The sequence below is a fragment of the Diorhabda carinulata genome, chromosome 1, assembly GCF_026250575.1.
Source record: "Diorhabda carinulata isolate Delta chromosome 1, icDioCari1.1, whole genome shotgun sequence".
In the NCBI taxonomy this organism is placed as follows: domain Eukaryota; kingdom Metazoa; phylum Arthropoda; class Insecta; order Coleoptera; family Chrysomelidae; genus Diorhabda; species Diorhabda carinulata.
In genome coordinates this window covers 8801553-8826891 of record NC_079460.1, presented here as the reverse complement: position 1 = coordinate 8826891, position 25339 = coordinate 8801553, and the positions used below count along the sequence as shown (strand labels likewise).

The 25339-nt window shown below is 31.9% G+C and overlaps 1 protein-coding gene across 4 annotated transcripts; it reads left to right on the top strand.

The window, feature by feature from the left end:
• Positions 1-496: 496 nt before the first annotated feature.
• On the top strand, positions 497-25204 carry LOC130894599 (voltage-dependent calcium channel subunit alpha-2/delta-3). 4 transcript variants are annotated; one of them, XM_057801541.1, is made up of 20 exons: positions 497-520; positions 794-923; positions 990-1071; positions 1129-1239; positions 4730-4970; positions 5317-5448; positions 5504-5635; positions 8223-8470; positions 10756-10972; positions 11634-11770; positions 12607-12786; positions 13793-13867; positions 14346-14728; positions 16719-17078; positions 18081-18339; positions 18958-19200; positions 20724-20856; positions 22517-22658; positions 23732-23960; positions 25076-25204. In XM_057801541.1, exons 2-20 carry the CDS (start codon positions 835-837, stop codon positions 25163-25165), a joined length of 3483 nt encoding a protein of 1160 aa, XP_057657524.1. In that variant the 5' UTR covers positions 497-520; positions 794-834; the 3' UTR covers positions 25166-25204. The 4 variants fall into 4 exon arrangements, with proteins under 4 accessions (XP_057657524.1, XP_057657506.1, XP_057657497.1 ...); XM_057801523.1 differs by lacking the exon at positions 497-520 and adding an exon at positions 533-623; XM_057801532.1 differs by lacking the exon at positions 497-520 and adding an exon at positions 592-719.
• The last annotated feature ends 135 nt before the right edge of the window (positions 25205-25339 follow it).

The following is a 25339-nucleotide window of genomic DNA, read 5'->3' as shown; positions in this document are numbered from 1 at the left end:
GAGATAGGGCCATGTAATCTTCAATACACAGGGCTTTTGATCACACCAAACCTTTTTCTATTGTTCTGTACTGGCTATGGTTATATTATCGTTTATGTAAATTTTAGAAAATTTTAAGATTCTTCTGCAACAATATTTAAAATAATCGTACTTTTTTGAATTAGTAAAAGTAGGTTTTATTACTTTCTCATGCATAAAAATCGACTATAAAGTAAAAAAATAGAAAACTTGTTCATATAATAACTTTTCTATACAAAATTTGACATTTTTCAGACATTTTGAGCCAAACCCTTATTTATTAGGTTATAGAACTTTTCCACTCTGTATAGAATTGAATCAATTATTCGGAAAATTGTCTATTTACAAGCTGGCCATATTGATTGAATATACATTGGTCGACTAAAAATATTTTATCTTAAAATCGATATTTATTATGTACATGATGTCGAGATATTGAGAATCAAGTGCAGTTGTTGAATAATTTATCCTCATTGGGCCGCACCTGTTTAAAACGAAATCGGTAACTGCTCTATTTTTAATTTGTATGTTCGGTTGCTAACATCATAGGGGTATATCACACACGCCAAGATTATTTTATAAACATTTTCAATGTTTAATATGATGTATGTATGCATTTCTGAACGTTTTGTTGTAACTAATTATCGGGAAAATTAATTTTTTACACACAGTCTGCAATAATTAACTCTAAATAAACTTTGGTTAGTGAACTGTTCTGTTTCCAAAAATAACTTTGGTATTTTTAATGTGTTATAAGAACCAAAAATACTTTTAGCATTGCCAGAAAGAAATGACGGAAACTTTCGAACAATAATTATGTTTTACAAAATTGTGTTCCCTTTATTAACTGTTTTATCGATATTTATTGGTCAAAATGTCATTACTGGATCATTGCAAGGAGAAGAGTAAGTTTAAACAATGTTTATTGTCAGTTAATAGTAAGTAGTAAGTACGGTTTCTTATTTTTGTAGGGTATATCAATGGGCTAATGCGATTGGTAGAGATTTGTGGAACTTAGGACGAGCAATAACAAGATATTCTGAAATTGAGAAAGTAAGTGTTATCAACTGAACATTTTTAAAAAATTCAACCAAAACTATTTTATTGCAGAAATATACATTTTTAAATGCTAAAGTACAAAAGAAAGATCCGGTTGCATTGATGTCTGAAATAAACGCCAATATGTCAATTATGATCAATAGAAAAATACGAGCTATAAAGGTATGTGATGTGTTGGTTGTTAAATTTCTGTATTGTTGTACTCGAATGCATCGAAGTTTTATGACTTTTTCAAAAAGCAACAAACTTTCATGTTGATATTTAATGTTGCCGTCCAGTAAAAGTATAGTACAAAATAATAAAATAACTGAATTTTCAACAAATGTTGTAAACTAGGTAATCATAGTTAATAAACATTGTCATATCTGTGTTTGATGTGTATATCTATTAGGTCTATTCACATAAAGCAATTCAATCAATGGAAGGCTCATGTCATTGTCAATGTTTGCCACTATGCAAAACTAACTATTTTATGTTGCTATCAAAGTATCGATTCTCCGACATTAATAATATAGTAAATAAATGATGAGATGATTAACCAACAAGAAGATTATATGTACCGCAGAATATGAATAACTTAGATTTAGAATATTGTTCCAATCAATATCTAACTAGAAGTGTAACTTGGTTACAATAAAAATAGTGGGAGCCCATAAAGTTATATTATCTTACATGAATCGATCAGCTAAGCATAAATAATTTTCCAATTACGATAGCATTGCGCCACTCAGCGTCGGATTATGAAGTATTAGCAGATATCTTATTGGAAGAAATTAGTTTTTAAATGTGACATTAGAGTACATTCATCTCACTTTAGGTTTACTAAAAAGTTGTAGGCTTTCCTATCTTCAATTTCCATTATCATAGAGAGGAGAACACTCCAGAGGACTTTTCGGAAACTAAAACTAAAATGTATTTTAGTACTGAGCATTATCAGTATCAATGAAATATTAGTATTCTTTAATATAATTCTTTTGTAAATATCATGAAAAAGATATGACTTTAGAATATATTTATTTAAAATAATAAATCAAACTCCTAATAAAATATATAGGTAGGTATTATTTCCTTCCCAATTTTCAAGGACAACATCTATGTTCAAAGTGGGGACTGCAATATTTTTTCAGACTTTGCGCAAAGGAAGACCTAAAATAATTGTATTTAAAGCAATGATTGAAGCGTTGTGTAATGTTAATACTTATATTTTATATAATATACCTTTCATGATCATTTGCTCTAAAATGTAACGAGCAAATTGTAGAAGTATTAGGATTAAATTCGTCTTTTTGATTATACCGATATATCCATTCTTTTCTAATTGTGGATGAAACTAGATTATTTGCCTTAGAAAATGAATGGAATACCAAGTTGATACCTTCAATTTTTCGGTTTAATATATTACTTTTGCATGAAGCAACAGCACGTATCTGCCCAGGCATTGCAATATAAAACAACAAATTTAAATTATTTTTTCATATTTTATTGTGCAAGACTACCAAAACTTTTACAACTGGTTGAAAAACGTCGCACAATATCCAAATATCAGTATAGATAGGTATCACTCAAACTTTAGTCTGTAAATAATCGGTAAACGGATAAATACACAAAAAATCTATGTATATAACCACACTTATATCATTCAAATGTAATAAAAATTAAAGAATAGTTTCTAAAAACGGGAAAAAATTCTTTAAATCACATCTAACCTCATTAGACTCTGCCGATTCTATACTGATGACTACGTTATCACCGTTCGAGAAGCCAACGTTGTTGTTATGGCGCTAAGCTATCTTCTTGTGTACAGTCATTGGGGATAAAGTAGATCACCTATTATCTAATTGCAGATCATTCCTTGCAAAAAGATATATATTTTAAGTTTGAAACATAATCTACAAGTACTTTTGATTTTTATTACTTTTTTGTGGGTTAATTCTTTCATGATATTTATTTAGTTGTATTAGATTAGGCTCTAGATGTTTAATAACTGTCATTGAGCAGTCAATCAATGTATTTTTATGCAAATATACCGAAAAATATAGAAACTGTGAACCTCAGAATAACGTATCAATGACACTGCTCATGAGAATTGATATTTGACAGCCATTTATGGGAAATAAATAATTTTTAAAGTTTAAAAACCATATAAAAACCCGTCAGCTGATCGCATTCACCCGCGGGTATACCAGGGTCGAAAGGTTTAAGAACTATATCATATGACTAGGATTAACGATTAACTCCATCAGTTTCCAAACAAAAATGAACTTGATCCGGATCAGATCATCATCGGGTTAATCCGATCATAGTTTCCGAAAAGATTCTATTACATACGTAAATCAATGTAACTTATAAATGTTGATTGATATCAAGTATTTTGTCTAATGATATTTCTTATTTTTAATGAAATAATCTTATCTGGATGATAGTGATGATAATTAAACTAAGAATGGTGTTTGTGCGTCAAATTCCGAATCAGTTTAAGGACCGATCGCATGCACACTTTCTAAATTGTCATTAGCAGGTCGATGTCTTCACCCCCGCGAACGAAAGTGCTCATGCGATCGGTCCATAAACTGATTCGGAATTTGATCCGCGAATAAAGCTAATAACACTTCATAGGAATCAAGTAACATATTAAGTGATTGCTTAAGTTAGTGATTAGTTAAGTTATTGGCAAACTAGCGCATAAAATCAGCGAGGAAAGCTTTTTCTAGTGCTAGACCGTGCGAGATTTTGCTGTAGTTGGAACATTTAACGCTGAGCATAATGCTGCATCGTGCTCTCGCATGCTATGTTTGCGAAACGACAATCATCTGCGCAATCTTTTGATTAAATATATTCTAACTTACCTTGCGTTGCACTTTGCCTTGCTCTATATGAAGTGGCGGCTTTTCGCCGGTGAGTTTCCGAACGCAACGTGTCGTTTTCTCGTGGAAATTTGAAATTATACCCATGGAAAGCTTTTATTTTTGCTATTTTAGTATTAATTTATAACTTGGTCGATAAAGCTTAAAACATATATAAATAAAATTAAGTCAAACTGATTTTTTCCATAGATATTTCTTTCAAATTATGCAAATGCATTATTTTTACGAAAAATCAATGGATATAATGAAAATTTAGTAATTTCTGTAAGGTTAGGTTAGGTTTTTCGATAATAATGATGCAATTGCTTACTTTTTTCATAGAAACTCTTCTGCGCATGCGTCAATTATCATGACTTTTCACACACAGATAGAGCTTTCTGAGATAATTTCCACTTCCGGTATCTCCGGAAGTAAATGTTTCCGCATAAAATAGATATGATAAATCGATTTCTCGTATTATCAATAGTCTAAGTATAGAGTTTCATGATGATCGTCGTGGGGCGGCTTATCATACTCATATACCCAAGTTATATTTTCGATGCCCGAAAATTTATTTTTGAAAATTTATTATACTCAAAATTACAATATTTTTACAAAGTGGAATGAATAGAATTAACTATAATTCATTAATTTATTATTTACCACAATCCTATTTATAATAAAATAAATGCTGACATTTGTTTATGTAATTTGATTCTTATGCGTTTTTAATTTTTAGAACGTTCCGGAATTTTCTTTCACGTAACTCCCAACATTTTTTTATTTGAAATCAATTTTTTTTATTTCAGAAAATTCAAGAAATGGCCGAGAAAACTGCAGAATCGTTTGAACCAAAAGAAAATTTTACTTATTATAGCTCAAGATATTCTCCAATAAGGAACGAATCATTTAAGGCCCAATTTCCAATTTTCTTAAAAAACAAGTATTTGTATAAATCCATGACACTAGACAACGATACTCACTTTTACAATGTTCCCGTAAATACGGATTACAGCTCAGTCCATGTCCCAATGTATGTGTATGATAGAGGTAAGATATCAAACCTCCTTAAATTTTGCTCGGATGTTGGAATGTCGTCGATGTAAATAGTGAAACTAATGAGGATGTCCCTGTGGAGTGAAAATAAATATGACTTTACAGAAGGCTTATAAATTATCCTCCATGTTTTGAGAAACTAAATTTCTGCTGTCCAGAGCATCCATCGCTATTGTGTCACCTGTGGCGTACAATCAGCACTAAATTGAAACAATTGAGGCTCGCCATCTTCTCGCATACCTAAATGCGAAACAAAAGTTGAAATATCCACATAGTTATCTGAATCATATTTTATTTAATATGCCAATAATTGGTCTATTAATCTTATTATTTTTTCCAGATCCAAATGTATCATACACTATACAGTGGTCAGAAAAACTGGACGTAGTTTTCAGAAACAACTACTTCATCGATCCTGCATTGTCATGGCAATATTTTGGAAGCATGATGGGAATTATGAGGCACTATCCAGGTGAATTAAATATTTCTTTTTTTTTGTATCGATGCTTAATTCAACATCATTTTAGCACAAAAATGGGAAGATAATAAAAGTAAGGAAATACTGACGTTTGATTGTAGAATTCGAACATGGTTTATAGAGGCCGCCACATGTACAAAAGATATTGTTATTTTAATAGATAACTCAGGATCAATGAGAGGTATGTAAAATATCAATAATAACTTATTATTATTAAAAGTAGTTTTAAGTACATTTTAGATCTAGTACCAGTCATAATAAACTTTTATTTAATATTTAATATTTTTAGTCTTTGTACTTCATATCTTAAGTTCATAAATATTATGCCTAGTACTGAATACATGATTTTTATTAGTGCTCTTTTGAGGGATCACAAGATAAAGTGATTATCTGATCATGTAAATCTAAAATTTGATTCCGAGAATTGTCAGTCCTAGTTGCATACGTAGGAAAACTTTGACACAATAAAAAAGAAACTTCATATTCTGGCTCTAGCAGAAACAAAGGTGTATTCAACAACATCCTGGATACGACTTACATACCGATTCAACCATAACTTTGGGCTCGCCGCTTTCGTTAGGGACGACATATATTGCCACCGAGAAAAGAATCATCATATTTCGATTATGTGGTTTAAAACAACGACTCAAAGAATAAAAAAATTCTTTTGCTTCCTATACAAACCTCCTTCTAGTGGTACTTGCGACAGGCAGTTATTTTCAAACCTTGCCAATAAAATTCATTACCTGCGGTCAAACTATCCAAACGCAGATATTGTTATCGCTGGGGTCTTTAATGCCTGCAAACAGACCATAGACGCTTGCAAAGAACGATATAACGAGAGGATGAAAAACAAATTTCTCAATTGCCTAAATGGATTAAGGACTTTCTGGTCTGTAACCGCAAAAGAGAAGAGGATGTCAGACATAGAATTTCGACAGCGAGATCTGGCGAAAGTTCTCAAACGCTTCAAAGGCTTGGACATCAATAAAGCCACTGGTCCAGATGGAATACCGCCTTGCAAATTGTTTTCTCTTTCAAATAAAAGAGATCTCCTTCTTATAAATTGGAATCTTGCTCGAGTTCACCCCATACCGAAAATAGGAAAAAAGGCGGTTCTCAGCAACCTCCATCTGATTGCTTCAGTTCCAACCATTGCCAAGATCATGTTGAAAGTCGTTAACCAACAAATATTCAGATATTTTGGGACTGCTAACATCATCAGCGATCATCAATACGGGTTTTCGTAAACATAGATCAGCCGGGGATCTTCTAGCCTATGTCACCAACGTATGGACTGAAGCTATAGAGAAATATGGGGAATCCAGAGCAATCGCACTGGATATATCGAAAGCTTTTGACAGGGTCTGGTATGCCAACCTTCTAAATAAATCATACGGTTTGTCGTCTTCACTTATCAACTGACTCAACAGCTTTCTCAAAGACCGATATATCCAGGTCGCTATTGATGAACACACCGCAGGAAAGTTTGAAGTTACCGCTGGTATTCTCCAGATATGCATTTTGTCACCTACTCTCTTTTTTCTATATATCAACGATCTACTCCATAAAATTGTAAACCCGCTCTATAGCCTCGCAGATGATAGTACACTGTTGTTATTTAAATCAGCCTCCCCAATAAACTCGCCTCTCACCAAAATTCGTAGGTAACAACAAATCACCACCATCAATCCATCTAATAAAATTCTAAATTCTAAATTGGAAACAATCTTAATGTAGCCGAATTAGCTAGGCAGCTTCACAGAAAATTGGAACCATATTTAAAACCAAAAAGCTATATACCCAGCAATTCCTTCTAATCTATAAAGCCCAGATTCGTCCATCTTTGGAGTATTGCTCCCACATTTGGAGCTTGACTCCCAAGTATACCCTGAGGATGCTCAGCTTAAAACAGAAGTGAGCAATTCGATTTATAAGTAGGTGAACCAGAGCTGGTCAGAAACTTACAGTTTAGAGTATCGAAGAAGCGTTGCTGACCTGACTCTGTTTTACCGATACTACCACGGCAGATGGTTTTCCAAGCTGTCCAACATAATCTCACCTAGAACAGTTTTTGCAAAACTTACTCGCCAGGCAGACGTGGCTTATGAATACAGTGTTCGCATGCAGACACTCAGAACGTCAATTTATCGCGACTCCTTCCTTTGGAGAAGTGCAAAGCTATGGAATCAGCTATCAAGGCACGTCTTTCCCGAACACTACAACTTACAAAAGTTCTAGATCAATTTCCACAGGCATCTCCACACGGCAGGCACCACTCGAACTACTCGAGTGTAATAGGTATTACCCTCTTGTTCTTGCCTATTATATGAAAAAATAATTTAGACTTTTACGTGAACTACAAAGCGGACGATCCCACATATCCCATGTCACAGTTTAATACTCCACTTCTCTACACTTGAGAATGCCTCCCTAATAGTCATTGTACCTACATGGTGACAGATCTAGCTATTCACCTTCAAAGAGTGCCTATGGCAGAAACTCATTATATATAAAAATATATTCCATTGTATTTCTTTTACCAACTTGTGAGTTACTTACCACATTCAAATTAGATTATTCATTTATGAGGTGCATTGAACGTGAGGTTGCTGCACTTTATTTCAACCAAATATTAAAATGCATCACATCAAAAGATTAGAAAGCTTAGAATCTTTTGCATCCAATCGTTAAGATAACACCCTTTACCAATAAATCGATATGTATCAACTGTTTCATAATAATTAGAAATATAATATTTATTTAAGGTATGCCTCACCACATCGGTTCCTTAACAGCATTCACTATTTTGGATACGCTGTCAAACAATGACTATGTCAATATATTGAATTATACTCTAACAACAAATTATACGATTCCCTGTTTTGAGAACATGTTAGTTCAAGCTACAGAAGAAAATATACGTGTATTTAAATCAGCTGTGGAGAAACTACAACCTGAAGGAAAGACTCAAGTTACTCAAGCTTTAGAAGCTGCTTTTCAGTTACTGGCATTAGTAAGTTTGTTTATTATTTCTGAAAACAATTTGAAAATGTATAATTTAACGGATTAAATCAAGTTATTTCAATGATCTTGGGATATGTGCAGTTATTTATTGATTTTGTGGAGTTTAACGAGTTAAGGTCAGGTATGGCATCTACTCGTATGTGTGGTTGTTTGAAATTACAGTTTGTGTGATTAAATATATTTACATAATAATGTATTGCATCTAAATAAAAAAATTGTTTTGCAATATACAAGTAATGTGGACCATTTTTTGTCAAACTTGTTTTTTCAAGAATAACTCTAATTTACTTCGCAATTGTGATAGCAAGATTTATTTTAACTTATTAACAATAAACTTTGCAATATATATCAATACTATATATACAAATCAAATTGTTTACCATGAAAGTTTTGGAAAGGGAGCGAGCCAACTATGGCGGATATGAAGGATACTTAAGTAATTTAGAGCCAGTCTGAGAAATTACGGTTTTTGCAATAACTGTGATTGGATGCGTTATCCTGATGTTATCACATATCTACTAAAATTACGCCTTAAGCATCCCAAAATACGATAACATTATACCTTCATTGCTGGAGGTTGCATCTTCCATTGCTTTTGCGGTGATGAATCTCGATGCTCACTCCTTACTCTGCATTTTGGTCTTCACACCACAGCGATGGATCCATTAATACTAATCTTTGGAACAATTTTTTTATCTTAATTATATTGGGTTAAAAGATGACTGCAAATGAGACTACTATCTTCAACTATTTGTCTGATAGTCACACTTAACAATTTCTCGATATCTCATAGCAAAAAAATGATTGATAACAGAACTTTGGTTAAAATACGAACTAAAAGGATATGTAGTGAAGTAGATGGTTTGTATTGAAATTAAAAATTTGAGATAACGCGCATCCATTTGCTGATTCAGCCTTGGTATTTACGATGTTATTGGATATTCTTTAGTCTAGCTAGGATGTGCTGATTGATAAAACTTCTTTGTTACATTGTAAATTACCAAATTATTCCAAGTTGATCCAATTTAAGATTTAATTACAAGGGTTGCTACATAAGTTTTGTGTTATGGCAATACTAATGTCAAATCTGGCATCGCCATCATAAAGTTTAACATTTTTAATCATGAACGTACTTGGAACGTGTTGTCATACAAGTGCCATTTGAGATGTTTACAGATACTTGAAACATTCATCTTAGTCAAAAAATGGAACATTTTCATGGGATGATTTTCTATTACTTTTGACGTGGATTAAACCAAGAGTAGTGTGCCGACCAACTCGCTTCGACTTTTGGTGATGAAGCACCATCTCGAGTGCTGGTTTCAGTTGTGCCGAATATCAGTTGTGGTCGCATTTCGCTACAGGATGAATTTCGTGTAGGTCGTCCAACATCAGTTATTGTGCTAGAAAACATCGACGCTGTGCGTAAACTGATATTTTAAGATCGTCAGGTAACATATCGCGAAATTAAGGCATATTTGGGCATTATTGTCACTCGCATATATTTAATATTCCCTAAACATTTGGCTGTCAAAAATATTTGTTAGAGTTGTATACCGCATAATTTGACAATCACTTAAAAAAAGCTCGTGTCTATTGGTGCAAAGAAATGCTGAACAAATTCAATTGCGGTGCTTCGAAGACGTCTATAAGATCGTGGCAGGCGACGAATCACGGATCTATGCATTTGAATCCGAAACTAAACAAAAATCGACTGTATGGGTCTTTAAGACGAGCTAAATCAAACAAAAGTTGTTCGCGCATGCAGCACTTGGAAGTAAATGTTTGCCTAATAATGGTTTTTTTCTGATTTCTGAATGATTCACCAGCATTTGTTTGCCAATGCGAGCTCTAACACATCAGTTCAAACAAAAACGTTTTTAAACAGTCAAAACATAGAATTGATGGGTGGTCCGCATTGTTTCCAACCCATTGATGTCTTCTTATTACCGAAGATCAGAAATAAATCGTGAGGTATACGTTTCTCTGAACCCGAAGGAGCGGTTGATGCGTTCAAACCACATGTTTTTGAGGTACCTCAATCGAAATGGAAACAATGCTTCGACAATTGGTTCAAATGCATGCAAAAGTATATTGATCTCAATATGGAAACTATTTTGAAAAACTATAAAGCCATATCCGAATATCAATATTTGTTTCTATTTGTTTGTCTTAATATTGATAGTCTCCAAACTAATACAATTATTAAAGATTTTATGTTTTGAGCTTAATATAAGCACTCTTGATATAATACATTATATCTTTCTTTTTTAGTATCGCGAAAAAAGAAATTGCGTTGATGAAAACAGTAATTGTAATCAAGCAATCATGATTATAACTGATGGAATAAATGAAGACATTACTGATATAGTGACAAAATACAATCATTTAAACAATGGTTCAAATATACCGGTAAGAATTTTTGGTTATCTAGTTGGAATGGAAGTAACAAATCCTCAAGAAATGAAAGACACGTGCTGTGAAAATAGAGGTGAGAACAATGATAGGTATCTGATAATGTGATTGAATTATGTAAAAATATGGTCAAAAGTACTATTTTTGAATAGATAAAAAAACAAATGGTAGGCATTCTTTTCTCCTTAGAAACATGATTATATGAATAATATTTTATTATATATAAAATTATAGGAGGAGTTATTTAAAAAAAAATTATATAATCTGAATTGAATTAGCAATTTGATCAAATTTACCAGTAGGTTACCAAAGAACTAGTCTCTTGAGGTTTATTTAGACAGTAAGATACCAATTATACTTTGGCAATATTGTATTATCAACAAATTATTCAATTCTTTATGTGTAAATCCTCCTCATATTTTGTGGGTTGTTATATTCTTTTCTTTTTACGCCTTCGTATTTCCAATTATCTAATTTATATTACCAATCTAAATTTTTTCTGTTTTTCTACATCCTCTTCTACCACTTTTTATTGTAAATATTCTTATGAGCCCAAATTTTAAGATATCTGCTACTACTTCTCCATTTGGATAACTATCCATTCATTGAACTACAGGCCATTAAACTTTATTAGAATCCTACTAACTGTACTAACGTTTTGGATGAACATTTATTCAACTGATTCTGTTCTTACTCGCTTTCGTGTATTGCAAATTAAAATGAGCCTTATTTTTAAGGTTATTATACACCAGTTCGTAGCTTAGAACAAGTGACTGTTTCTGTTCTACAATATGTTAGTGTTATTGCCAGACCAATGGTGTTACAAGCAGAAGATCACCCTGTGTCTTGGACACATGCATATGCAGATGTAACTGTAAGTAGAAAAAAGTAATTATCAATAAGTTTCATGAGATGATTGACTGACTGCGGACACTTTTAGTAATCTCTACAATCCAAATATTATTGGATTTTGAATTTATGATGGTAATTTTAATTGAATTTATACTGCTGCCTTAAAACACTCTGGAAACATAACTGCTACTCCAGAATAAGAGGAAACCTCTTCTGCGTTTTATTAATTATACATGGTGATACTCTACGAATTCATTTGCGTTATTTTGTAACATGTCCAGCTTGATGATGTGGCCCTACACATTTGTAATTTTTCTGTGTTATAAACGGAAGCGACTGGTCCTTTTAATACCAATGTTCTGAAAAAACCTTAGACATACAATTACATGTATTTTAATTCTTTTACTGGAAAGGAAAACAATTTTAATTAGAATTAATTAGAAATGATATCTATTCTTTCGAGAGATCGATTATTAATTCATAATGGCGAGAATAGGAGTAACTGCGTGGTTTGAAAAACACATTGTAATACAATATAGACTATTACCTTAGAAATATTTCAAAAAATACGAACAGTTTTTAAAAAGGAGGTTTTATTGTTATGAAGTAAATTAAGTTCATATTAGTTGAACAATGATTTTCCATTGTGTAGTGGCTTTTTTGAATACTATTTAAAAGGAGTGTCTCTTGTCCTGTTCCATCAAAAATTGTTCATGAATTACCTGTGACATCTTCTATGACGATTACGTTAACTGTGGACAAATTAACAACCGCTTATATTCAGTTTCTTTTAATATTCAACCTTTCAAACAATTTTTGGTAGCACTGTATTAGATAAGTGGGAAATAATTGTTTTAGTATGACGATAAAAAAGACAACACTGTGGAAGAACCTTACAGGCTATTAACATCAGTAGCGATACCATGCTACGATACAAGAATTAATAAAATGAACGATACCACAACAGCATATTTATTAGGTGTAGCAGCTACAGATGTACCAATTGATGAGTTTGAGAGAATCACGGTACCTTATAAGGTAAGGTTTAAATTGTTATTATTCAATTAATAAACAAAACTTAGTGTCGTATCGATGTATGTTTGTGATTTAGCGTTTCACAAGTCGATCACTATTCATTCAGGTTATACTCGTATCGTCAGTTAATCCTACCTACTATATCTAGAATAAAAACTGTACTGAACATCTTAATATATTTCTAAATGTTCAAATCACTAGTTCTTTCTTTGCCAAATATTAAGGAATAATCACTAGTCTAAAATCACAACAACTCTATCTGATTATGTGCATTTGAATTCAGTCGTTGACATAGACTGTCTGATTGAGATATAACGGGTTTCTGTTTCTAAAACATCTACTGTGTCCTCCTTTGCTAGAAACATGGTGGACATGTTCCAGAGCATTTATGAGTGCTTTTATTTGAAACGGTGCAATGATGATTTCCGATATTTCACCCTCTACTTTACTGTTGATTTAAGTGATTGTGTCCCGTTAGCAGCTCCGAGAGAACGAGTAGGTTATTCCTGCTTAAATGGATGTGTTTATTTCATCTTTCACGGTTATAGTTTCCGATGAACAATCTCGAGTATTTAAGAGTGGATAAAGTGCTCGGATACGGTTTTCTGTATTCGTCAGTTTTGAATTTAAGTGGTTTCTTCCTGGGATACAGAATGGTTCTGGTCGTATGAAGGTATTTGGTCTTTCTTTTTAATAGATTAATAACATTATTTTCCTTGTCTATTTCATTTAGTCCTTCTAGACACTCCATGATCAACTTAGACTTAATTATTTGTGAGATAATCGCTTTTATAGCTGCTCGAATGTCGGAGAGGAGCGTTATGTATTGTTTGCGGTAGTTCTTATCATTGAAAGTACGAGCGGTTTTTCTCTAATCTCTAATTTTTCTTTTTTACCAATTGTGCATGTACACAATAGTTGACGACATTGGAAAGTGAGCTTTTTAATAAATTTCTTTATTAAGTTAAAGATTTAAAAATGTTTTAACATATTTCATAATTTTTAACAGATAGGGGTCAATGGATATGCCTTTATTGTGAGCAATAATGGTTACCTTCTTATGCATCCTGATCTAAGACCTATGGTAAGATGAATCAATAGTACTCTTACTTATTTATTATATTACCCAGTCCTTATTTTATTTATATTATTAGCTATATTTTGTTAGCTAGTATTAAACGTTTTGTTGAATCTATCGAGTATACAGTATCCTAAATACAACCTTGCAAGTTAATCAGACATTACATGAGTTGATCTCGATCCATTGAAAAAATGATTTTATTATTTGCGATAAAATTAATAAAAAATTAAATCTTGGGTTTTATAAAGTTTCTTAGTGATTAGTTTGTTGGTTCACTATTTTCTTATTGTGAAAATTTGTAGACTATTTCCAGAGACCAATGTTCCCTTTGATATCACATAAAAACTTTATATATATATATATATATATATATATATATATATATATATATATATATATATATATATATATATATATATAAACCGTATTTTGTCTATAGTAGTATTAGTTGCACTGTTTTATAAAATCATAATATTAAAAGTATGCAGGGATATTGAAATTCAACTACAATAGTGTAGACTTAACGCAAGTAGAACACCATGTGGATGATAATGAACACCCCCCACCTAGAAAAATTACAGATAGCGTTCTACAATTGAGACAGTATTTAGTTGACGGTAAAAATGGTAGTATATCCAATATAACGTTGAGGTATCATTATGATAATATGAGGAGAGTCTTTCAAGCAAAATATGACTACTATTTCAGTCCTATAGAAAAAACACCATTCACTTTAGGCATAGCATTGCCTCATGGATATGGAATGTATTCTCTAGATGTGGGAGATCAAATTATGAGGAATAAACATACTGGCGAAAATTTAACTTCATTTTTCACAGGCAAATGGAAAGTGAATCGAAAATGGTGAGTACACATTTATCTCAAAAATTTTTTCAACGGTTTTTTACATTTATTGTCATTTGCACAAAAATTCAACTAATGAAAGAATCAGCATTCTTGGAATCAAATTTGGTTTGTATTTTCTGCGTCAGTTTAACAATGGAATTACCTCCAATGTAGAAAGCAGCTATTTAAGGTAGATAAAACAACGTTGTACAAACCTATTTGTGGGATAGATCTAACGTAAGCATTTTGGCGAGTTTCATCGAATTTTCATGATGTTTTTTTTTTAATAAAATACATTTTATGAAGTGAAGACAGATTGTTGATTGTTGATTGAGGTTCTTGTGGTCATGGTTGGAAGAAAGAAAGGTGTGCTATTTGTACACTTAAAATATAGTTCAAAGGCAAAGACAATCCAGTACTTGGTTAAATACATTCTGAAACGCTCCTTAAACTTGGTGGAAATAAAATACAGCGCCTAAGATGTTCCTATTGGTACATTTGTTTCTGAACAATTTATCGGAATATGGTAATTTTAATCAGCACAATGTTTACCAGGGTTACTCTATATATTTTGAGATACCATGAAACTAGAGTTGACAATATTGTATTTTACACAATACTATCATTCTTTTAAATAGTAAACTCTGATTGCAGTTGAGCCACTGCTATCACAGAGTAAATAGTAGTATATGCGATTTGCTATTGGAATATGAATTTCTCAAGAAAACATTTGTGTGCTTTGATCTCCTATAATTTCAAGGAGGGTTTAAATGAACTACAAGGTCTTGAAAGGTTGCTGTGAGCTTTTGGTATAGCGAATTTTAAAATGGAGGAATATCGCTCGGCAATGAAGTAATTTCTGGTAGACTCTGTTCTCTAGTTAATCTTGGAAACATTGAGAGAACGAAACGTATGATAGAAGAAGATCCATTAAGGGATTAAGGTAACTCTTGGTGTTGGATTCGCGACAGTGAATAAAATTTTACATGATCTTCATTTGGAAAAAATTGTTACTTGTAAGGTGCCACATAAATAATAGGCAAGTTGTGTGTGATCAGTACACCAACAGTGGCACAGAAGCAAAAGTCAGTCAAAAAAGTTATAAACGCAGTATTTTCATGTAGAACAGGATTACTGAAATAGTTAAGCTTCGTACAGTTACAGCAAACTGTTACACCACAGAAATTTACCTACAGTATTTGTGTCATTTAATATTCGCGGGTTAAGTTGCATCACGATAATGTATTATCGCAAACCTCCTAGAAGACAGTAGAATTTTCACGTGAAAATAATGTAACAGTTATTCAACGACCAACCTATTCGCTCAATTAGACTATGTGCGTTTTATGTTTATTCTTGAAACTAAAAAAACATTTAAGTGGTGAACGTTTCACGATGAGATAAATAAAATAATTTTCCTAAAAGGACTAGTAATATTCTTGCATCTCCAAATATATAGCGTCACTTATGTTAGATGTGCTCGACTGATCCCGGATCAGATAGATCATCTGTCAGATGATTTCGGATCATAACCCAGAACGGGTTTCTTAACTTCACGTTCTATTTTCTGTTGTTTAAAATTTTAAGTTCAAACTGCAAAAATTTTTTTTGTGTTCGTTAATTAGTTTGATAACTATTATTGGTCGTAGATAACAACATAAGGAGACTAAATAACTTGTGAACTTCAGAAAACATCATGATTACTATCCAAATATTTATATCATGATCGAGTTAACTCAATCATAGTTTCTAAAAAGCTCTATAGTTTATCTAGTGGGTTCCTGAAGACAATACACGCAGGCTTTCGGACTACTTTTCAATCTTGAGTGCCCTATTCCCCTTTTAAAACTATATAAATGTGTATCAAAAAAGTAATACAAATAGACTGTTACTTAAATATTTCTAGTGCGTTGTTAATCGATGTTTTAAGGAGTACTGAATACAAGTACATATTGAAATATGAACTTTTTATTAGAAATTGCTATAAAAGGAATCATATTCATTGTAGGGTGTACTGTAAATACCATTATTTAGAAGGTCACGAATTTTCATCACCAGAGGAAGAATTACTGCACTTTTTAAATAAAATGTATGGAGATTTTGTATGGAAAAGTCAATATGAAGATGAAGAATCGAAGCTTGAGCGAGACTCCTACTATTGTGATATGCATTTAGTGCAGAGATTGATATTCGATGCAAGAATAACTCATGAAAGTTTTGGTGAAAAGCTGACATTGCAGCCAAGAGAACTTCCTTTATTTCAAAAGTATAATGCTTCACTCAGATTTGTTGCTACTCAAAGTGGTTTAACTAGGTGGGATGATATTTTCGATGAAGTGGAAGATAAAAATTTTAAACCAGCAAATAAGTAAGTAAAATATAAAGATTTTTTAAGGTGTAGTTCATATTGGTATATCTTAGTTTCAAATAATAAGTTTTTTTAAAGAGGCTATGTTGCTTGTAGCTTATTATAAGTATACATATATATTGAAATGTCCACTGCACCCTACCCAACAACTAAAAAGTATCTTGTATTGCGAGCAACCAAGACAAGTTATTTGCCCCAGCAACAAGTTTATGTCAATATACAATTCGTAATAATTGGCAACACTCTTGCCCTAGTATCGGCATAACAAGAACTCTCAACAACTAATTTGCCTTCTATATGATTCCCCTGTCCCTTCAAACCTCACCTAACCTCTTGTCGGTGTTGCAGATATTCTACCAGTTTCTTTATAGCCTGGTAAACTCATTCATTAAACAAATGGCTGATGATAGGGAACTGCAGACACAGCAGTACCCGTTCCCATATGAACTCTATCAATATAGGGAGGGGAATACGAAGAATACGGAAAATTGTAACTAGATGTGAAAATTATAATTATCTAGGAGTTATTTTCATCAAAGAAGGGACAGATAATACAGAAATTAAATGTAAAATAAACAAAGTAAGAACAATCAGTTAATGAAATACTGAAATAGGAAAACACTGAAACCTAAGCATGTACAATGCAATGCTTAGGAATATGTGGAGAATAAAAGAACAACTAAAGAAAAAAATATAATCTTCGGAAATGTACGCCTTATGAAAACCCCATAGAACGTCAAGGTTAGATCTGGTCAGAAACGACATATTAAAAGAGCAAATAAATCCTACAAAAAGTTATAGAACATATCGAGAAAAAGCAGTTGATTTGGTATGGGTATGTACAGAGGATAGAGGAGGAAAGATTGCCAAAAAATAATGAGAGGATAACAGAAAGTTTTGTATCTGAATATTGATAAAAAGAATTTTCTAGAAACTAGAAAACGATATCCGTGTAAATAAATCGCACTTGTTGCAACTTCCGTTTAACTTTGTTCATTTTAGATCATTTGGAGATCTGCATCCTTTGGCGATAAATGAAAAATGGTACAAAAATGCAGTGATTCAGCGTCAGTATGACGATTCATTCGTTTATTCAGTGCCTTTTGATGTCGATCCCAAAGATGCGAATGTATTAATAACAGCAAGTTTCGCAATATTTCCATCCGAGAATGGTCATGAAACTCCAGGATCAGTAGTTGGCTTTCAATTTTCCCAAAGAAAGCTGAAAGTTAAATTTAATGAAGTATCTAGCAAATTATCGGTGAGTTTTAACTGAAATCATTTGACCTTCCCCCGTTCATTTTATAATTAATACATATACAAAACATATTTTATAAAATAGATGCAGATTGTTATCTACCGATCTCGAATATATGCATATAATTAGTCGTACATCAAAAAATGGTATTTTTAACATTACTATCGAGAAAAAATTATCGTCTGAAGTTCAGGAACCCACAAATTCTTACCAGTTTCTGTATCACTCACTAGATGATTGTACCTTAAAAGGATTTTTGACGTCACGCAAGAAAATTGGGTAAAAACAATTTTCCCAACCTAACCTTCCTAACCTAACCATGTATTTTCAGCTATCGATATTTTGTCCTATACAGGATGTTTCAAAAAAAGGTGTATCTCTAGGTCTCGTTTTGAGATTCTCTTATTTTGTAATTTGCAATACTGCAAACAGTAAACTTGATATGAAACTACTGATCAGTGTAGCTTCACTCGCATTAAATAGTGTCAGTGTCAGTGAAGAAATTATTGCTAGTACTGAAATCTTTTAAGATTAAGGAACAGTAGATTAGCTCGCTAATTTAATAAAGATTCACAGTTAATCGTGCATATATGCTCACAATATAGTTTGATATTTTTTTAGAATCAATGTTGGCATTGCAGTAGATGTAATGATACCTTAGACTGTTATATAGTGGACAGTTCTGGTTACATTATAGTTGCAGAGAACGATGAGTTCACAGGATCATATTTTGGAGAACGTGAAAGTGATATTATGGGATCTATGATTAGGGTTGGAATATTTAAAGAAGCTGCTATGTACGATTATCAAGCACTTTGTAAGAAACCTGACAAACCAGCTTCAGCTGCCGCCAATAATATCACAGTAAGTATTAACCTGCTTTGGACCAGAATAGCCATTGTTAATGTTAATTAGTTATTCCACTTACAACAACTGTTTTATTTCTAATGAAAAGAGGAATAGTGTTTTGCATTAAAAATTTAGACACGATTGGCTGATTGCGGTTGTTAGAGAGTTTATGAAGAACCCAACAAGACATACTTTTTTTCAGTGTTTTAAAGACATAGACTGTTTGTTGAGTGGGCTACATTAAAGTCTTTATTAAAAATTTAAGTTGCCAATGTATTTACTATGTTCTTTAATTCGAGTTATAACACAGTTATAATTCCTATGAAAAATCTTCATTAAGCATTTAATTGGTTGTTATTTAAGTGTTTGGAACTATTTTCAATATCTTTATTCTGCCCTATGTAATCGTAAATCGTTATTTTCCACATCGCATCATTTTGATTTGTCCGCCAATGAAAATTATCTGATTCAGATGTGCCTATACATAGTTTCATATTTAGAGGTTATGGGTTTTACGTCATTACATGTCAGAATTATATCGCTTACTCACTGTTTCAGTTTATACTTTTTTATTATGTTGATGTTTCTTGTGTTTCTTACAGTGTTATTTGTATTGTTTGAATTGAAATCAAAGCAAGTTACTGTCTGTTTATCAAACTTTTTCGTTTCATTGCTTTATGAGTACAATAATGTTTATAAAAAAAACTTCATTATTAATCGAAGAGGAATTTAAAAATATAAAAAGCAGCCGATAAGCGATTATTACCATAGAGATTAAATAGATAGCTGATTTTTTAAATAATAAACTAACGAAAATACCTGTGTAATCGTCTATTCAAATATAAAAAAATAATTTTTAATGATTTAAAATAATTTAATCTTATCATTCTCTTATTTAACATTATTAATTGATCGTGAAAAAGGAAAAATACAATTTTAAAAGTTATTTTTACATATCCATATCTATTTGAGAACAATATGTAAACGAAGTGATTAGGACACGCAATGACGTCATGAATATAACCAAGATTGCTGTCCACTATTTTTTTGGTCCAAAGAATTCCTATTATTGAGATAGTCAGCTTACTTTTTGATTTACAAGGGAGAAGGAGAAAGTAACCAGACGGTTTTGGGTTATATTTTTATCCTCAACAAGCTTCATTCTTACTATGTTTACAATCAAATTTCGCTATAATAAAAAAATGTCTTCCTTTAAACCTGTAACATTGTGAATATAATTTAGAAATGTATTTGATGCTATCTGATGTGTATTGGAAATAATGCCAAAAGTTCACGAGCCGTATGGCGACATCTATGTTCATTTATTGTAACATAATGGATGTATTGTCTTCCTTTGTTTTCTTTTCTTTTTTGGTAGTAGTTAATAAACACATTCAATAGCGTCAACACGTTTTTTGTTTTTTCAGTACCTTTTTGAACGTTTTACCCAAAGCTAAATTAGTTATCTGCTCAAATAAATTAGTAATAACAATAATGTGAACTACTTGAATTATAAATTAACCATAATTATATTTCAGCCCTTGGGATACATTCAATCAATTTTTAATTGGTTTGTATGGGAAGTTTTATATGCTATAATGGTTATAAATTTCAGTGATCTTCAGAAAGTATTAGTTTATGCTGATGATTTGACTACCAACGACACTGATGGTATGTTTCACCCATAGGGACTATCCAAACTTCATTTACTTAAAGCTGCTTGACTTGGAGCAAGACAGAATTTAATGGAATTCTAGACGCATATCTTGATCAAAAGCATGCGCAGAGCATAGATTATGCATGTTATCAGTTTAGCGTCAATTTTATTGCATCCACGCTGCAATTTGAAAAATAATTACTTTCGTTTTAAAAATCAACCAAATGTCATTCAGATTAGTCATTCATCAAAGCACTTTTTCGAATTTCGCAGTAAATCTAAACTTCTTGTTGGGTCATTTATTTAGTTGACTTCAAATTCTAAAAGGTTTAAACAACATAAAGCAGATAATGGTTTTGGTTAACGGAAGCATTGATACAATGGCAAGTGCTTTGTATAATGTCAAACGATGTGATGGAGTTATCATATGCAATATTTTGACTTTACAAGAAATTGCATATACGTTCTCTAGCTTCAAGTCAAGCGACCTTCACGCTTTATTGTCTCTGCAGCATTATTTGAAATAAATTCTCAATCTTAACGCTTTCTTTTATCATATGTGAAATCATGAAAATTTCTATATTCGTTTCTCGACGGGAAAAACATTTGACATTTTAGTTCTGTTCATAAGTTTATTAAATATGACTTTTTCACATTCTGAAGCTATAATTTTTTATTTCGATAATCAAACGCCGTTTTTGCTTCACAGATAAATAGTGTATATATAATTATACATGTCATTCTCTTCGCCTTAATACTTTTGTTTATAGTGTAATAAATAACTTTTATTATAATAGCGAAAATAAATGCTTTGGTTGGCTATTCACTTGTACTAGGCTCACAAATAATTTTCAACGGATGCACAGTTAATATTGTACTATACAGAATTATACCCAAAAATAGGGCTGTTGCATCTATTATAATTTTTGTATTTCAACTCTTATATTTTTGATGAACCTTACAAAAGTAGTTTTGGCAAATCCCAATTCTACTGTCCTTAGAGTAAATGCACATATATTCCTCAAAAAACAAGAAAATGTTTGCAAACCTTGTCACCTCCTCTGATATTATGATTGTATTTCTTGAAGGTGGTGCCACTATTAAGTCTGAACGGTAGGGTGAACATTTATTTCTTTTGTATCACAATTTCCGATCTCACACGGAACACCGCAATCAATAACTTAAAATAAGATTTTCCTCGTCTGTAATCTCCATTTTTCACTAGTGATTTTTCCAAGAATGAAGGACTGGTTAATAACATATCACATTGCTGACGACGTGGAGCCATTGGTGCGCGTCGTTGTGTGTCTGAGTTCACAGTCGGCAGTATCTTATAATTCAAATCATGTCATAATGCAATAATAAGTCTCAATATATTTGATGATTATAAAGAAACGAGGAATTTGGTTTCCTTACATTCTGAGTAGTCCATGATTGTCATAGTGGTCTTTTCGTTTAGTAATATTTTCAATTTTTCAATAAAATTAAATGGCAATATTTAAACTAAATCACATTGTTGATTTTTAGAGATTCAAGTCTAGCAGTTCTGCAATGTATATTAAGAGGTATTCAAATTCATCATAAATAAACATTATTTTATGCTCATTTTCCTATTTTTTTTATTTTTATAAGAACAAATTAAATAACCTTGTTGTCCTTCATTTATTTCCGTAGAAATTCAAGACTACGAGAATCCACAGTTCGATAATACCGCAGATCGTTATTTTGCATGTGAAACTGAATTGAATTTAGTTATATTGCAACAAGAAATTTTTTTGAGTAATTTTCATGGTGAAATTAGCAACGAAGGAGGAAGGTACATATGGTAGTATTACAATAGTAATAATTGTAATAATTTATGGTATTTTATAAAAACCTCGAAAAAGTACAAAGAACTTTTGCTGTTTTCTGCTACTTTCAAGTTTTGTATCAGTTGTGTAATTTTGTCATTCAATATAAGTCAAAATTCAATTGAAATGAATGTACTCCTACTAATTTGGAAAGAGAATCTTTAGATTTTATGAAATTCAATTAATTTAAGGAAGGCAAATATCAGAAAAATGTTTAAATTTGTATCTGATCTAAGTAATGTACACACCTCGTGGTAAAATAGCATTGTACAGAGGATAAAAAAGTTTGGATGTACACTTTACGAGGTGTGATAAAAATACGTTTGCTATGTTTAGAACAAAGTTAGTAGATAACATAAAATTTGCATCTAGCTCCTTTAAAGAATTCTGCTACTACTTTTGTTAGAAATACACTTATCCCAACGTCGAATCTGTGAAGAGAACTAATACGGAATATCTACTATGTGCACGGTTGTTTTTGTACTAAATCTGGCGAGTAAGGTGGACGTAGATTGATTGGATGAATTCCAGGATCAAAAAATTACAAATTGAAACCAACTTGTGGTACGACGTATTTTCATCATGAAGAATGAATACGTTAGCCTATTATTAGGTCTCTTTCTTTGTGCATCATTACGTTCTAATTCCCTTTTGTCAAATGTGGCTCACAGTTGTTGATAAAAATTCTAATCCTATCATGCTCTCCCAATTGAAGAAAGTTAAAGCAATGTTAAAATGGTTAGTCCGAATTAATTCAAGATTTAAAGCTCTCGAATAGTTAAACGCCACTTTTTCATCTGTTTTCAAGGCTAAAGGACGTCATTAACTGACTCTTCATCCTTTAAATCGTTCATACTGTTTGGAAACAGTTTTTAAAGCAACCAAGGATAGAATATTGCTTGGATTTGAAACGAAACCTAATGCATTTTATAAGATCCATGCTTAACGACAGACATTGTTTTTATCAGACCTCGTATATCAGATCAGATTTTATAAAATCTTCCTAGTTTCTATAAGGTATTTCTTAAAAATATTTCAGAAATTATTATGTGAAAAGAATACCAAAAAGTAATTTAATTTTTGTGGCAATAAATACTAGTATACCAAAAAGTGAAGGTGAATCGTACTCTACGAAACCTAGGCGCATAACAGAAGAAGCCAATTTTGCATATGATTTCATTAATACGACGTTACTTCCATGTCAGAAATTGAACCTCAACAATCTGTCTAGAAGAAGATTAACTGGATGCTATAACAACCACCCTTTGGTAATGTTTTATTAAAATATTAATATTTAAGCTAAAAATAATTATTGTGGTCGCCAGTGCCAATCAGTGGGTTAGTGTAGAGACTACAGCTTTAGTTTTTATTAAGTTTCGTTACGGAAAATTCCGATGGGGTAGCAAGAATTTTGTCGATGACGAGTTCGCCAACTTAATTTTGATACGAAAAATCTGTTCAAAACCAAAATCGAGTATAGTGATTGAATGCAAAGGGGGTTGTATTGTTGCATGAGGAGGATGATTTCTTCATACAGTTAGAATTTTTTTAAGAAAAGAAGAAGAATATACCTACTAGATATTAAATTGAAACACTGGTCAACAATGATATTTAATTTGAAGAATTCTTTCGCTTAACACCTTATTTTATTTAACGAGGTATTGAGCACAATTAAATACAAGATATAGTCAACCCCTTTTAAAAAACTCTTATGCCGATATCACCATAAGAAAAACTGTGTTTAAAACTGAAAAAATATCTATTACGTTACCTATATAGTGTTGAACAAGCTAATATGGAATTATTTATACATTCAATGAGGTAACAATGTGCCACTGATATTGTTGGAAGGCTTTCCCCGTAGGTGGAACAGTTCTCCTGAGCAGAGAATCTAAATTAATTGTAAGTCACACGGTGCTTCCCCATATTAAATTATTGAGTGGAATAAACTGTTATATTTGAACTTCTTTTGTAGTTGGAAATACTTCCATTTGCTGAACAAACACATGAATCTTTTCCATATTAGATGCTTGATCGAAATAATATGTCACCTTATAATGTGGACCTGTAGGTGAAACTAGCTACTCACATTAATTTTCAAGTTCGATGTCAAACATTACAGAATCAAGCTTCTTTTTAGCCAATATAAGGTTCAACAGTGACAGGGTGACAGTGTTCGAGCTGCTGTTGCTGACCGTTCAACTAAATCTCGAAGCAATTGATTTCTGATTACCAGCTTCCTTCACTGAAAAAATGTGTGCTACCTCATCGGAAATTTCCGTAATGGCATTTAATGAAAACCAAAGCGTTTTCTGTGACGATGGATATTTATATGGAAGTCGAAAAAGAGCTGTACCAACTTTATTTGTTCGTTATTTTTTAGGAAAAAGAAATAGTAGACTGTGGAAGAGGAGTAATAATGAAAGTATCAACTATTTTCTTATTGTCAAGTATTTTTCTTCGAATCCTGTAAATTCAATTGTAATAAATAAATATTAAATTTTAAAATGTGCTTTTTACTTTTTGTTCATTATGGTAATTAATTGGAAAGTTTTGGTAGGTTTACTAAAAAACAGAGTTGAATGAAAGTGTTTTCAAATTCTTTAGGCAAGTTGTACAGAGTGCACCCTTACACCAAAAAAACCTA

Coding starts and splice junctions, on each gene's coding strand:
- LOC130894599 (XM_057801541.1), top strand. CDS start 835: ATGTTTTACAAAATTGTGTTCCCTTTATTAACTGTTTTATCGATATTT. Junction 8,471..10,755: donor CTTTTCAGTTACTGGCATTA/GTAAGTTTGTTT, acceptor TTTCTTTTTTAG/TATCGCGAAAAAAGAAATTG. Junction 17,079..18,080: donor AATTTTAAACCAGCAAATAA/GTAAGTAAAATA, acceptor TGTTCATTTTAG/ATCATTTGGAGATCTGCATC.